Source organism: Linepithema humile, chromosome 1, assembly GCF_040581485.1.
Source record: "Linepithema humile isolate Giens D197 chromosome 1, Lhum_UNIL_v1.0, whole genome shotgun sequence".
NCBI classification, from domain to species: domain Eukaryota; kingdom Metazoa; phylum Arthropoda; class Insecta; order Hymenoptera; family Formicidae; genus Linepithema; species Linepithema humile.
In genome coordinates, this window is record NC_090128.1 from 31064420 (window position 1) to 31079597 (window position 15178).

Consider the following 15178-nt stretch of genomic DNA (forward strand, 5'->3'; position numbering starts at 1 on the left):
AGGTAGCTTCAAAATATCCACGAATAAAAGGTCATGTACCGAGTCTTGTGTTGAGTATTGTCATAATAGATAGCAGATACCGATTCTCAAATTTTACAGGACCGAGGTTGTGAGAAAGCCCCGATAAGGTCCACGATAAAGGGAGCACAGCAGTGCGACCAAATGCCGGATGACGTTGCTGCCATCACCGAGAGTCCAAGAAGACGGTCGGTGTGGTCTTGGCCTGGCCAGCCGGGCAGATCGAACCGGAGGACGTCAAACTGAGAGAAATTCATAATTTCAAATTATCGGCTGTTGGCGAGCACGAGGAAAAGAATAAACAAATGGCGAGGTCGGAGCTGTTTACGATCGACAAGCGACTCGAGAAAAATTTACAAACAGAGAGCGCTAATTACTGATGCGCGAAAACTCGACATGAGCCAGGGAGATTTCAGAGAAATCACTGTTCGACAAGCCAGCAACCGGGAAGAAGCAGCTCCAGAAGGAGGGTCCTGACGAGCGTAGTCATACCACCTTTATAAGGTCATCATTCAGGGTAGCTATAACTCCGTGATATCGGCTAAAGCTAACACTTCCGGCGGATTTCGTTACCGCGAGAATTTTGCTAGTATTTCAATCGAAATGTGAAGTATCGATACCGCTTCTTGTGAATTTTAGAGCAGGAGGTTGGCTAGCCCCGGTTACCGTATTACTGTATCTCTCTTCGAGACGCTGTGCCGTCGACAGTCCGAACGCTCGTAATCTGAGAAAAGATTATATCGTTACCGTTTCCGCCTTACCGAACTTATCAGATACCGTTGACGTTGTTTTGTGAGGATACCGTTTGATAATAATTTGTAAAGAATCTGATTCGCGGAATTTGCGCGGACTGCAATGCCGTTTCACAGCAAGAGTTTGAATACGGCCTTGTGGCGTAACGATCAACTCGTCGCGAAAACTTGAGTGTCTCTATCAAAATTACCGTTGATATTGCGTTTGTCAGCTACCAAAAAATTGTGTATTATCGCTAGTACGGATTTTGCATTGGAGCGTCGTTTCTGAGCGAGACTTTAGATTCACGCCTTTATAGAAATTGGGGCGTCTCTGACAGAACTCTCACTGTTAATGTGTTTTCCGATGTTACCGTTTTGGGCCTGCATTGGAGCGTCGTTTCTTGGCGAAATCTCGGAGGTTGCAGTTTTGGAAGAAATTGGAACGTCTCTGGCAAATCTATCACCGTATCGTTTATCGTAACGTTTCTTCTGAGTATTGTTTTGCGTATCGTTTCATATGCCGTTTCTGAGTGTTGCGTTCCGATTGTCGTGTCTGAGTATCGTTGTGAGTAACGTATGTAAGTATATGTTGTAGTTCTTTATACTTAGAGCTTTTAAATTTTCAAAGCCGTTTAGATGATGCTTTTTCAAGGTCAAGTTCAAGTTTTTGTGTGATGTAATAAATAATCGCTTAGAGTCTGTGACTGCTAGCATTCGCACAAAGTTAATCATATTAATGTTCTTAGATAAATTGCACTTTTTGAAAATTATTGTGTCATAAGTTCAATAAGAATCACGCAACGTAATATTCCATACATCGGTGTTAAGATTTGACAAGTCTGTTGAGTTGATACAAGTGACCTATGTAAAAAAACATTTTTGATGTAAATTTGATTTAATTAACTAAAAGTTCAAAAAAAAAAAAAAGTTTCTTAGTAAAACTTTTCATGAATTTGATACAAAATTACTTTTTAAAGTAAAATTTTGAATAAATAGTTGTAAGTGAGACATTGAAGAACTTTTTAAAAAAAGATAGAACAGAAAATTTTCTTAGAAAATACCTTGCTCTACGAAAGATATTATTAAATATAAAGATAACTTAATCGTATAAAGTTACGATGAGAGAGAGAGAATAACGTAGTCGTATAAAGTTTTACCTATTTTTATAATTCGATGTCTTATAATATTTCTGACTTGTAACAATATAACAAAGAATCTGTTTGTATCTACATATATAAGATGTCTTCTAATTTTATAGCTTTTGGTTTAGTTTTTGTAGTAGTCCTGATTGTTCACATTGTATTTTGCGCAATACAAATTACATCATTGCGTAAGATATGACAGTACACGCTATAAAAAAAAATAATTAAAAAATTCTGAGATATACAATTTTTTCCGAGAGAAAGTAAAGAATAAATCAATACAATGCATTATCAACAAAATTGCATTCTTTCAAGCAAACCTTCGAAATAAACTTATACTAACAGCTTATACTAACTTACGTCACCGTTTAATGGCAATATAAAAAAAAGAAAATTAAATATACTTTTAAAAAAAATACTGATCTTAACTCCCACGACATTATTGATTTTACTGATGCTTACAGCCGTCTTTGACGCGCCGTTTGTGCTTCTTCTCATGCGTATTAGATGGCGACTGAACCTGATTTCGTCGCTGCCCTTGAATTGGCATATAACAAGGTACGTCATCAGTCATCAGCTCCTGCGGCGGCGTTGGCAGTGCATACGTAGGGCTTACTGTATTATTCGAGCTGCTCGAAGTACCCCGATGTGCGTTGTAAGTGGGATCGATGATGGCCGCGACGTTTGCCATTTCTCGCACGTTATTGGTATCATCCAGCGTCTGGATCTCTTCAGGATCCGGATACTGTGGATAATTGACGGGATTACGAGCTCGATTTTTGACCGGCGGAGTCCGTAAGTCCAGTCTGTTTGGTCTCTGAGGTCGTTCCACCAGATTTGGCTCGTCCAACTGATGTTGCTGTTGCTGATGCTGCAGACGTTCTCGCTCCAGCTTCTTCTGCTTTGCTCTCTCTCTCGCTCTGCACGCTTTCGCGCGCTCCTTATCTTGAAGCACACGCGCTAATTCAGCATCCTGCGCCTCCATTGCTAATTTCTGATTCAACATAATTTGCTCGCTTTCCGGATTCTCGTGATTGTCTACCTCTTCTTTTTTCTGCAACTTCCTTGCCAGTTCCTGTTATGTGAGATGAGTTTTGACGCTTGTAAGCATTTTTTATGTTGACAAAGAATTGTATGTCTTTTAGGTATTAATAAAGATATTAACTTTTAAGCAAATTTTTGGAATTACCTCATCTTTTTCTTCCTGTATACGCTTCTCAATCTCCTGCTGCATAGCCTCATCTCCCAACCTTAGTTGTAATCTCATCGACTCTTGCAATTCACGTTCTCTCTGCTTCTCTTCTCGCTCCAGAGAAAGTGCAATCTGCCTTGCAACGAGCGCATCTCTCTCTTCTCTTTAAAAAATAAAAAAATATTTCGGAATATTTGACATTTTACGAAACAATGTATCTTTAAATATCATTGTTACTAACTGTTGTTGAACATAGCTTTGATATCTCAATGCTTCTAATTCCTGTTCAACTTTGGCTCGCGATAAATCTTCCCTCACTTGCGCATTACGTGTTTTGTTGCCGATGTAATGCTCCTTGACTATGAATTGTAATAAAGAATCATATTAACTAAGTATTAACCATACATTATTAAAGTTAACTTTTTATAAACATTAAACATTAGTAGATATATTATGCATATTAGTTGTGATATTGTATATTTTTTTCAATATTCTATTTAAACAGAGAAATTTCTATGAACAAAAGAGCAGCACTATATAATTATTAATTAATTTTGCATTTTTTTTCTAAAAATATCCGGTTTTTTTTTTAATTATCTTGTAATTTCAATTCAGGGGCAAAGTTTTCATTGTTGCAACATTATTGCGCTTGCTTCCATTCTTCCTGAGTTGGCCAATTTAATTAACTCAGGGCAGTAGATTATCTTGGGACGACCCTGTTTAAATCTGACATTCTCTCTGGCGCCACAAAAGACAAACGTATATATAAGATTTTCACATACTTTCTTCATCCTGAAGCCGATAAGCCAGCGCTTCGTCCTCATGCACCAACCATTCACGACACACTGCAAAATTGCAAATTCGCATTAGAGATGCCAATACAATGAGTAATCGTGACGCGCGCGTGATCAAGACAGATCGGTTCTCGTTTAGTTGTACTTTCTCTTGCACTTTCCATATCTAAAATGAAATAAACTCGTATTCTCGCGCTCTTTACGGAGAGAAGGGAGAAAAGAATCAAGTGCAGAAAGTGCAAGCGAATCTTGTGAGAGAAGGCGTTTGCGAGAAGAGAAGAAAAAATTCAATGTCTTACTTTCGTTTACTCGACCCGCCTTCGGTGGCGTGTCCGAGCTCAGCACAGATTTCGCCATTGCACGTTCTCGTCGATTTCACGCGGGACAAGCAGCAGAATCATCGACGAAACCGCCTCTGTTTACAACCACCTTGCGCGAGAGCAGTCGTGATGTTGTTTCCTCTCCATCTTGGAACGGACAAGTGAATAGCCACGGCTACATATACACACATACAGAGTTTTAAAATTATATATCGCACATTTGCAAGAAAAGTGCAATACACAAGTCAAGACACAAGTCAAAATTTTTCGAAATTTATGTCCTAATTGTGTTCAAAATATATCGGTCTTCAATTATTAAAAGTGATAGAAGTTGAATTTAAATACTTTCCGCGTGAATCCGATATGTTTAGTACTGCCGTAAATAATTAATTTTAAAATTATTATCGATGGAGTAGCAGGAGAATCTCAAGCCAAAGAAGATTGTAGTTCTAAATATCTTTTATTATGACCAATGTTTTTCATAAGCAGCAAACGTTTCGGCTAATCATTCAGCCATTTTCAGTGCTACCGTTACAAATCTGTTTGTTAGAAAATTGTAGATTCAATTAGTCATTATTAAAACTCTTTTGGAAGTGAAATCACGTATGTGATTGCGAGAAAATCTTATTTATGTAGGTGTTAACCAAATGTCACCATGTTCATTACAACTTTTAAAATTATTGTTCAACCAAGTAAAGACATGTGAAATTATTTTCCATAAAATCAAACTTGTTTCAGACAATTTATAACTTGCGACAGAATTTAATATAAAAATTAATTTATAATATTATTAATAGGAAACGTTATTTTTAATGCAATTTCTTTTTTTTTTTCCTGAACAATTTGATATTTTTGACGTGTATTATTTTTTTCAGGTGTGCGATATGTGTATACATCAATATGAAACGTTCATGATTTAATGAATACGTACACTTATTGTACCCATGCTGCTAGAATATATGTTGAAAACAGAATTATTATTATCTATTGCACAATTTATAGAAACTGACGAGTCCGGATATGTACATTGACACTTCTTGTTTGCTGGACATTTGATGGCAAAAACGCTTGTCATTGCAATGAACAGAATTACGATGCATGTTTTATGACAGTTACTCATTTTTATCTGATTAATCTACAAAAACTATTGAGTAAATGTATAATTAAATAAAGATTAATGCAATAATTACATAAAAAGAAATTTTTTTTTAATTTTCCGATATTGCCTGACATTAAATAGATTTATTCCTTAAAATTTCAAACAAACCTTGAGTAATTGAGAAATCTTAGAAACTTCCTTAAAGACGCATTTTTCTTGCTAGCATTTTTTATTATAATGTATATAAACTATAATGCATGGATTGCTCCTGACAATTTTTTGCATTGATAGGTGCAGTTGTTTGTTTACGAAGTGGCTAGGTTTTATTTAACTGTGTATGTAAATTGTATTAGAAACAAAATAGTAAAATTATTAGACGCTGTTTATTGTCCACTTAAGTGACATATAAATATATATGTCACTCTTGCAAATAATAATTTTAATCTTTTTTATAATCTTTAAATATTATAAGAAGTAGGAAGCAATGTTCAGAAAAACAGAAATCGGTTATGGTTGAAAATAAATTACATCAATAAATCGAAAAATATTGTAGCCGCCGATATTTATTTCTTAACAATTGCAGGATTTACACATTTTGCAAACGCTTTTACTACAGCGCGTATATGCGTTAAATTTTACACTACATACGTGACTGATAATTAACAGAAGGTGATGTATATGAATAAATTCATAAAAATAAAATTTAAACTGTTTACTCACCTTGCATTACACTAGATAAATTGCAAATGTTTTTCGAACTCCGTTTCTAGATTTCTTTTTCTAATAGAAAAATAATGATGACAAATAATGCTGATTAATATTATTTCTATCTACGGGTATCACAAATAAGCACAGCTTGGCATGTTCCGTAACATTTTTGATAGATTGGTTTTTTTTCAATTCTGAACTACGTTCCTTAGAAAATTCATATAATCCATGGATTAACAAAACGACATAAAAGAATATCATGTTCAGCTAACTTACAAATTACATTTCACACTCGCAAACAATATATTTCAAAAAATTGTTAACTGCAATCAATCATTCGTTAGATGGAAGTTTGAACTCTTTTGTCTTTAATGAAGTTGGAGTGTTGCTACTCCTAAGCTGGTTCGACGTAGACTGACTGAGTAATTGCGTACTTTTCTTTTTTTCTTCTGACTGTATCCGCTCTTTTAGTGTTTTTTTTTTGTATTGTTTCTCTGTTATTTATTCTTTTTATAATTATACAATATACAAAAATGCGTTTTATTGTATGCGTTATACATAAGAAATAGAAAGCACAAAACATAAATAATTGATTTTTCTTGAGACTATGTTTTAGACTTTCTAAAACAATTAGCATTTGACGTAATTAATCTTTAATTATCAGCAGAATTTCCTATCACGAAACCACATAAAAGGAAGCAAAAAAGATATGGAGAAAGATTACTTTATTGCGTTCTAATTTTTTAAAAACGAGATGTTTGTTACATTATTATATTTATGCTATACATATTACATATTAATATTTAAATTTAATTACAAAATAAGATAAACAAAAATTAAAACTGATTTAAATTAATAATATTTTTTAATATTTATATTATTATTGCTTAAAGAAGATGGACAACATTTGTCAGTGAATAATTTGTATTGTCAATGTTTCTAAATTGTGAGTGATATGTTTATGTATGTATTTATATTTTGCAATATTTCTGCATAGCTAATTAAGTTGTGCAATTAATTAAAGTTAAGTATCATATAGGGTTACCCATTTTCAATGTTAACCTAAAATATTTTGAGAAAAATTGCATTATTCAATAAATGTTTTATACAAAAGTTCATACAAAAGTTGAATTTTAGAGAGGCAATAAATCTAAGGCATGACGACATGCACCATTCAATCTTACTGATAACAGGTTTTGTCACAAAGAAAATTGATTAGTTTATTTTTTGGTACGATAAATGTTTTAATTTAAGTGGCGATTAAAAAGTAAAATATAAAATGTGTTAAAAAAGTAATAAATATTTGTAGATATTGTTTTAATATGACTGTTGGAAAGTATAGTGAAATTGAAAAGAAAAAGGAATTTTTGTTTTTGTCTTATTGTTAGAATAAAAAAGCCGCTCGCTACTGCGTTTTTTTTTTTAAGGACGCTGTAATTTTTTTCCTGCTTTTTCCCCAACAGTGACAATTTATGTTTGCTTCAGTTTTTATTTTTTTGAAATTATTTTGACATATATGTATTTAGATGCTACGCAAAATTTTTATAAATTTATTGAGCTTATTTATATTTAATTCAATTATCATTATCTTTCTTTTTTATATTTTAAGAATCGCAATGCAGCGCGAAATTTAAACGGCACATCGAGATAATCTGCACGAAACATGCTAATTGTCAAGCCGCGTATCGAGAAGCACCTATATCCTGTAGGATTGACAAGAAACTTTTTTCAAAGCACGGTAAATAAGTTTTCGAAATATTCAATTTTAAACATAAGACATCATGTTACATTAATATTACGGCAACAATTAATATATTAGGATAGATTTAGATAAGTAGTGAGACGGTTTTGACTTAACTACTTATAGATGCTAACCCATTTATTTCCATTGGGACAAATATGTTTTATGATAGGTTCAAAATACTCTACTGGGACATATATGTGAGACAAGATGCCATTTAAATAATTAGTATCAGTAGATTATGAACATGTGTATAATGTGCTGATTTATTTGATTTATTTTAATTTTTTTATATTGTGTTTATTTTTGAAGTATATTATATAAATTTTTTTTAATTTGCAAAAATAGATCAAGGGTAAAAGGGTTAAATAAAACAATATGTACAGAACAAAGTAAATTTTAATTTATTTTTTTTTGTGAAGATATTTTGCTAGAAAAGAATTTTACAATGAATGTTTTTTTTTTTTTTTTATATGATTAGTTTCTTTCTACTTTTTACTATAACGATCAACCGTACACATTTTACTATGATGATAAACCGTACTTACAGCTAAAATAGTAAGTATAGTAATATTAACTGTGATTGCAGTACTAATCGCTTTAATCTATTTCCGTAAACCAAAAGAAAGAGCGTGCTTTCGCTCTCAGATAAATTCGCTTAGTTTCAGAAAAGGAGTTTATCCAATATTGCAGAGTACATTTGTATATCTCTTTTTATCTTTAATATTTATGCAAATACGTTACATATTTCTTAATAATTACTGCATACATTCAATATATTATTTCAATATGTAATTTCTTATAATAGAGATTGATACCACCGAGGAAGCTAGACTTCTTGCTCGATGCTTTAGATCGCACATAATGCCAAACGGACAGAGACGATGATCTTCTGCATGCATAGCGAAACTGTATTATTCTTGTTTTAGATTGTATAATTATGGAATAGTACTTTGTTTCTAATATTGCAACAAACTGATGAATAAACTATCTTACACAGTACATATGATAATGTATTGAGTTAATATATTTTATCGTTGGTGATATTCCTACGTAATTTATCATTTTTACTCGCTATCAAACCTCCTCTTTCTTTGTATTATAGAAAATAATTTTTGTAGTTGTATCAATTTCATTACTCATTATTATAGCTATATCTGTTGATAAAAATCAGTTCACAATAGAGTGATTGCAAGTGCCTTAAGAATTACAATGAATAAGTTTTTTGTTATCTATGTTTACAGTTCATGATTTTGCAGTTCAGATTCGAGAGCCTCTCTTCGGGTATAGCTGCTTTTCGGTCGTCAGGATTAATGCGGCAGCGCGTATCTTAATCTATCCCAAAACCAAGGATCTCTCCATTGAACGTACGTATTCATAGATATGTACGCTTTCAGGATCCAAATTATCTGTCGGCCCAATGTCACAGTACAAGATTATTCACTCGCAAGAGCACTCGAGCCCAACCTTTGTTCAACGCTTGACGATAAGTAGCCTGAAATTCCATTCTCCCCCAGACACTTTCCAAAAAATTTGACGACAGTACCACTATTGTTCGTTTAGAATTCTCCACGGATCTAGTAATATTATTCGGTATCCATTCGCCCGCCTACCAATCTTGATGATGAAGACACAATTTGAACGGTGTCGGGCCACTCTCTAGCTTTGGCATCAGCTCGCTATAAAATCGTGATCTTTATGCGAGAAGCTTACAAACGCATCGTACAATTTGTCCTTATCCAACTCCTCTTCCGTTACAAACCATAAGCACCACTGATACGCAAATAGCCATACTTTAATATGTGTTTGGTATTTGTAATACAAACCAAAAATTAAACCAATAATTAATGCAATAAGAGCAATTGCAGCACTAATGCTGATAATCACTGTTATGTTAGATGGACGAAAATCGTCCCAGGTCATTTTTGATATGGAAGTACACTTTCTGTGACATGTTATTTTAGACATGTTGATTATGTCGGACTTTAAATGAATATAATTATAAAAATCTCTAGCTTCACAGTCGCATTCCCACAAATTTTCATGTAACGTCAAGCGAGTTAAATTGGTAGAATTTTTCCAAAATCTCAGCACGTTAGGATGTATTCTTGACAATTTATTATTGTGTAGTTCTAAAACCTGAAATAAATAATTCAATTTTAAATTTTAAAGTTTTAATGAGATAACATTTATTTATAATATGTTTACATAATACACAGTTTTGTAGTTTTATATCTGCCATATATATATTTTATATAGATTATTATATACAGTTATCTGAAAGAAATTAAAAATCAATTTATAAAATTTTGTTAACTAAACGTTTTTTATTTTTTGGATGCTTTTGTGATATATGTTTCTAACAATTTGTTTAAACTTTTGTTATATAAATTATTTTGTAGATAAAGTATAAGTTGTATTACACACTTTTAGTGTTGTTGATAATCTACTTAAAGAAATATTAGATACGTTGTTGCAGGATAGAAAGTTTATTTACCGATTTTTTCAAGTTTGGCCTTTGCGTTGATCGATTATGAAAGAAATTCAAATAAAAATGCAATTATGTGTTAATTGACTTTGCAAAACTTTAAGTTGAGAAAATGTTAGGTTTTTTATATTGTTTGACACATTAGTGCATTAAGTTTTTATTAGAACAGTCAAATATGAAAGCTTTATCATGAGTCACCAAAAAGTAATTGCACTTTTCGGGCCACACTGTAATGGAATCTGTGTGTTTTTACAATATATTCTACAGATTAAATTTCTGGAATATAATTTTTTCCAATTCTTTCAGACTATGACAAGTTAAATTATTTAATTTTTTCTGAAAATAGCTTTTAACGTTACGCATTTTGTCTTCGTTATAATGTAGAAATTTATACATGTCACAATTACAATTTAAAAAATTATTTTTTAGTAATATTTTTACCATAAGTCCACTAATATTTTTTAGATAAGTTTCTTCTTTTTTGATATATTTGGATACATTGCGATGTAAGCAGAGACTATGACCGATATGATATTTCGGTTCGCTTTACTGTTACGGTTCAAAGAAACATTTAATAACTGTTCCAGTTCCAGTTTCGGTATTTTAATTGATAAAAAAGAACCGCAACCTTTTAAATAACGGTTTTTACTTAGGTAAATCTTATTACTTACACTTTTAATGTGCTATGGCCCTTACCGCGTGAATGTATTGCAAGAGTCCCTATAAATTATGTAACGTAAAGAAGAAAGGAGAACGATATAAACAAATAAAAAATTTAACAAAGAATAATAAAGTTACTTTAGCGTAACAAGAGTAATAAAGCTATAGAGTGCGAATAAAAAAAAAAACCGAAAAAACCGTAAAAACCGAAAATAATTTTACTGATCCAGTTCTGATTCTGGTATTACAAATTTTACGAAATTTCGGTTTGAACAAAACAAACGGTTACGAAACAATATCGATTCCGATTCCGATCCGGTCCAAGTCCCTGGATATAAGAATCGATTTATTTCAACAATGTTTATTATTATTTGAAATCACTGAAGGATATTAGGTTCGATGAATAAGCGGATTTGTATTAGTCTCAAAATCAGTTCATTGTATCAGTATATAGCACAATTTCATATTAAAACGCCACAAGTGTTCTTGCACGAAGAGTACGCAGATATGATTTTTGTTTATGGCTTTTGTAAAGGAAATTCTCGATTTGTTGTAAGAGAATATTAACGGCGATTTTCTAATAGAAGAACGCCAATAAACTTCCTTTCTTTCAATGCTACGTTATAATTAAACGTTTCTGGATCTATGTTTATATAATATTTTTTTCTTATTTCTAATCGTGGAACATACTGGCGATGTTTCATCGTTCAAATTTAAAACATCCTGTATATATCACTTTTCAAGGTGCTGTCTCAAATACTTACTTTTATAGAAGATATATTGTTATAGCTGAGATCTAATTTATGAAATTTATCGTGCTTAGTAATCCAATCACCAAATATTTCCGAAATACTATTGTTAGCTAAATATAATTCTGTCAGCCAATTGCAATTATAGAAAGGCGATATCGACACGTCATACGAATTGGACAAGTTAGATTGTAATGTAAGATAATTATGAGACAATTTGATAATCCTTAAATTTATTAAAAAATTAAAACTGTGATCGGAAATAGTTCTTAGACAATTTCGTTCCATATTTAGTAGTTCCAACAAGTCTAATCCATTAAATAGTTGTCTAAAATATAAAAAAAATTTTTATACAAATAAAATTATAGAACATGTAAGGAATTATTATCAATTATATAAGAAAAGCGATTTAAACATACCCGGAAATAGAAGTAATGCGATTATTTGACAAATTAAATTTTCTTAATCGACTGGTATTTAAAAAAATATAATCAGGCAAAACTTCTAGATTGTTAGAATTCAAGAACAACTCTGTTAAATTTGTCAAATCCCGAAATATTGTTACGTTGAAAGATTGGAGGTAATTGTTACTCAACATAATCACATTCAGCGAAAATGATCTCCAAAAGAGATATTCCGGTAATGTGACTAGTCCATTATTCGTCAGTATTAAATATATCAGATTCGTTAAATTGCTAAAAAATCCATCCAATAAAGTCAAATTTCTCTTGTTGTAACTTAAGGAAACTTTAAATAATTTTTTATTGTTTCGTAGAAGACCGCTTGGCAAATTTATAAAATTGTTCCTACTTAATTGAAGACTCTTAAGATTTTTTAGCTTTGCAAATATATCTTTTGGTAAACTGGATAAGTTATTCATTGTAACACCTAAATTTTGCAGAGCAATAAGTTTGTCAAAGATACCCGTTCGAAACTCGATTAAAAGATTATCGATTAGTCTCAACATGTTAAATTTTTCACTTTATCAAACGTGCCTAGTTCTATCTGTTTCAATTTGTTATTAAATATATGGAGTGTATTTAATTTGAGGGCATAATCAAAAAATTCAGCGGGCAAATGTTCTAAGTTGTTGTTCAACAGTTCGAGAACTGTCAATTCTTTCAAATTGGCTAACAGATCTTTGTCCACATAGAATATGTTGTAGTTCTCTATTCTCAGAGTCGTTAAACTTTCAAAACTGTTTCGGTGATGTTTTTTCAAGGTCAAGCTCAAATTTTTTTGTGACAAAACGTATTTAAAAAAAGTTAATGTTTGAATTTTTGTTGCTCCCAGCATTTGCGCAATATCAATCAATTTGATGTTTTTCGATAACTTGCAGTCCTTGAATTCTATCTTCTTGTATATCTCCAAAAGTGTCATGTTAAGATTAAAATCTGACAAGTCCGAGTTGGTTCAGTCGATCTATGTAAGAAAACATTCGTTGATGTAAATTAAATTTAATTAACTAACAGTTAAAAGAAAAAGGAAAACATGTTTAATTGTGAAACTTTTTCAATAAATTTGACCAAAAAATTTTTTTAATTAAAAATTTATATAAATAGTTGTAAGTAAGATGGTAACAAATTTAAAAAAAAAAAAGGGAGTAGAACATTTTTTTGGAATATATTTTGCTTTGCGAAACAATATTATTAATATTATTAATTATAAATAAAGAGAAAGAGAAAACACTCATATGAAAAATTTAATATTTCTTAATATTCGATGTCCTACAATATGAACAATATTGCAATAAAAAAAATCTATTGCTTTGTAAAAAATTTATTATTTTTTTAATTTTATAGCTTTTGGTTTAGGTTTTTGCAGTAATATTGATTATAGGTGCATAACTTTTTATAATTATATTTGCGTAGATCAATGTAAAACGCTTATGATTTAAGAAATACGTACATTTATAACTTCTCGTCCAAAATTTATTCTGAAAGGAAAATTATTATCCATTGTACATGTTATAATGTCCGTGTCTTCGTTCGAGTTACAGTGGCACTTTTCGTTTGTTGGACATTGGAGAGCGAAAACGCTTGTCATAGCGATGAACAGAATCACGAAGCATGTCTCACGATGGGTACTCATTTTATGAATTCTATTGAGTAAATGTATTATTAAATAAAGAATAATTTAATAATTACATAGAAAAAAATTCTAAAAATATTTGAGATGCTGCTTAACATTGTTTAGATTTATTTCTTAAGTTTCAAATAAATTTTGAATAATTAAGAAATCGTAGGAAGAATCTTAAAGATGTATCTATTTTGCTAACATTTTGTATTATAATGTGTATAAATTATTTATTTACCTTGTATGGAATCATGCCGATCTATTTGCAAAATTCAAACGTATTTCACACTTGCAAACAATATATTTCAAAAAATTGTCAAGTACAATCATCAATTATCTGTTAAGCGGCTAACCGAAACTTGGACACTTTTGTCTGCAATAAAGTTAGAGAGTTGTTACTCTTTAGCTGGTTCGACACAGACTGAATGAGTGATCGCAAACTTCTCTTTCTTTTCTTCTGATTGATTCTGCTCTCTTATTGTATTTCTATTATTTATTCTTTTTAGCTTTGAATAATTAAACAATATGCAGTAATTGTGTTAAACTGTTTGCATGATACATAAGAAGTTAAAGCATAAAACATAAATAATTTTTTTTTTTTAGATAATTGTTAGAATTTGTCGTCATTATTCTCTAATAATCAGCAGAATTTCATATCACAAAACCACAATATGAAAGGAAGGATGTAAGATATGGAGAAAAAGGTTAATTTGTTGCACGCGTTATAATTTTAGAAATTTAACGAGATGTTTGTCACATTACTATATATTTATACCACACATACTACATATTAATATTTAAATTTAATTGTATATAATAAAATAGATAAAAATAAAAACTAATTAAAAGTAATAATATTTTTAAATATTTATATTTCTATTGCTTAAAGAAGGCGGACAACATTTATCAGTAGATATTTTATCAATGTTTTTAAACTGTGAGTGATATGTTTATGTACGTATGTATGTATGTACTTTCAAATCACAGCGTCAACCACAATCAATTATCCGTTATGCGGTTGACCATAATTTGGGCTTTCCGTCCCCGATAAAATTGGAGAGTTATCACTCCTTGGCGGTTTCGATGTAGATTGATTTTAAGTAATCACGAATACTGATTCGTTCTTTTTCTTTTGTCGCTTTTTTTCCCCTCTTCTATTTTTTCTTTTTTATATATTTTTGAAAAATATTTTATAAACATATAATATACGAAAAATATTTTATAAACATATAATATACGTTTATGCATGAGTATGAAGTTTATTTTCGATATTTAAAGAGTGCTTCTTTTATTTTAATTGCAAATACATAGATAGGAATTACTAGGTGCGCAACTAAGTTTCCGGGTTTTTTTTATCAATGCAAAATGGAAAATTTCAAGAGAAATACAAAAAACGGTTTATTCAAAATATCGTCCCTCGCTAGCTACACATTTTTGCCATCTCTCTGGCAATACAT

General features: G+C 31.0%; 1 protein-coding gene, 1 long non-coding RNA gene and 1 pseudogene across 3 annotated transcripts in view; 1 reads left to right on the plus strand and 2 right to left on the minus strand.

Moving 5' to 3' along the window:
- The window catches only part of LOC136997203 (uncharacterized), a 228001-nt gene that overhangs the window by 79377 nt on the left and 133446 nt on the right, over positions 1–15178 (plus strand). The gene's annotated exons all lie outside the window — the stretch shown is intronic.
- Positions 1901–6611, minus strand: LOC105668583 (coiled-coil domain-containing protein 50-like). Of its 2 annotated transcripts, XM_067347665.1 has the most exons (6): positions 6020–6611; positions 4180–4375; positions 3869–3931; positions 3328–3445; positions 3084–3249; positions 1901–2969 (listed from the first exon to the last, which is right to left on the minus strand). In XM_067347665.1, the coding sequence occupies exons 2-6, from the start codon at positions 4235–4237 to the stop codon at positions 2343–2345; spliced, it is 1032 nt and encodes a 343-aa protein (XP_067203766.1). In that variant the 5' UTR covers positions 4238–4375; positions 6020–6611; the 3' UTR covers positions 1901–2342. The 2 variants fall into 2 exon arrangements, with proteins under 2 accessions (XP_067203766.1, XP_067203767.1); XM_067347666.1 differs by lacking the exon at positions 6020–6611 and having other exon boundaries at positions 4180–4944.
- On the minus strand, positions 8637–14152 carry LOC105668581 (protein toll-like; annotated as a pseudogene).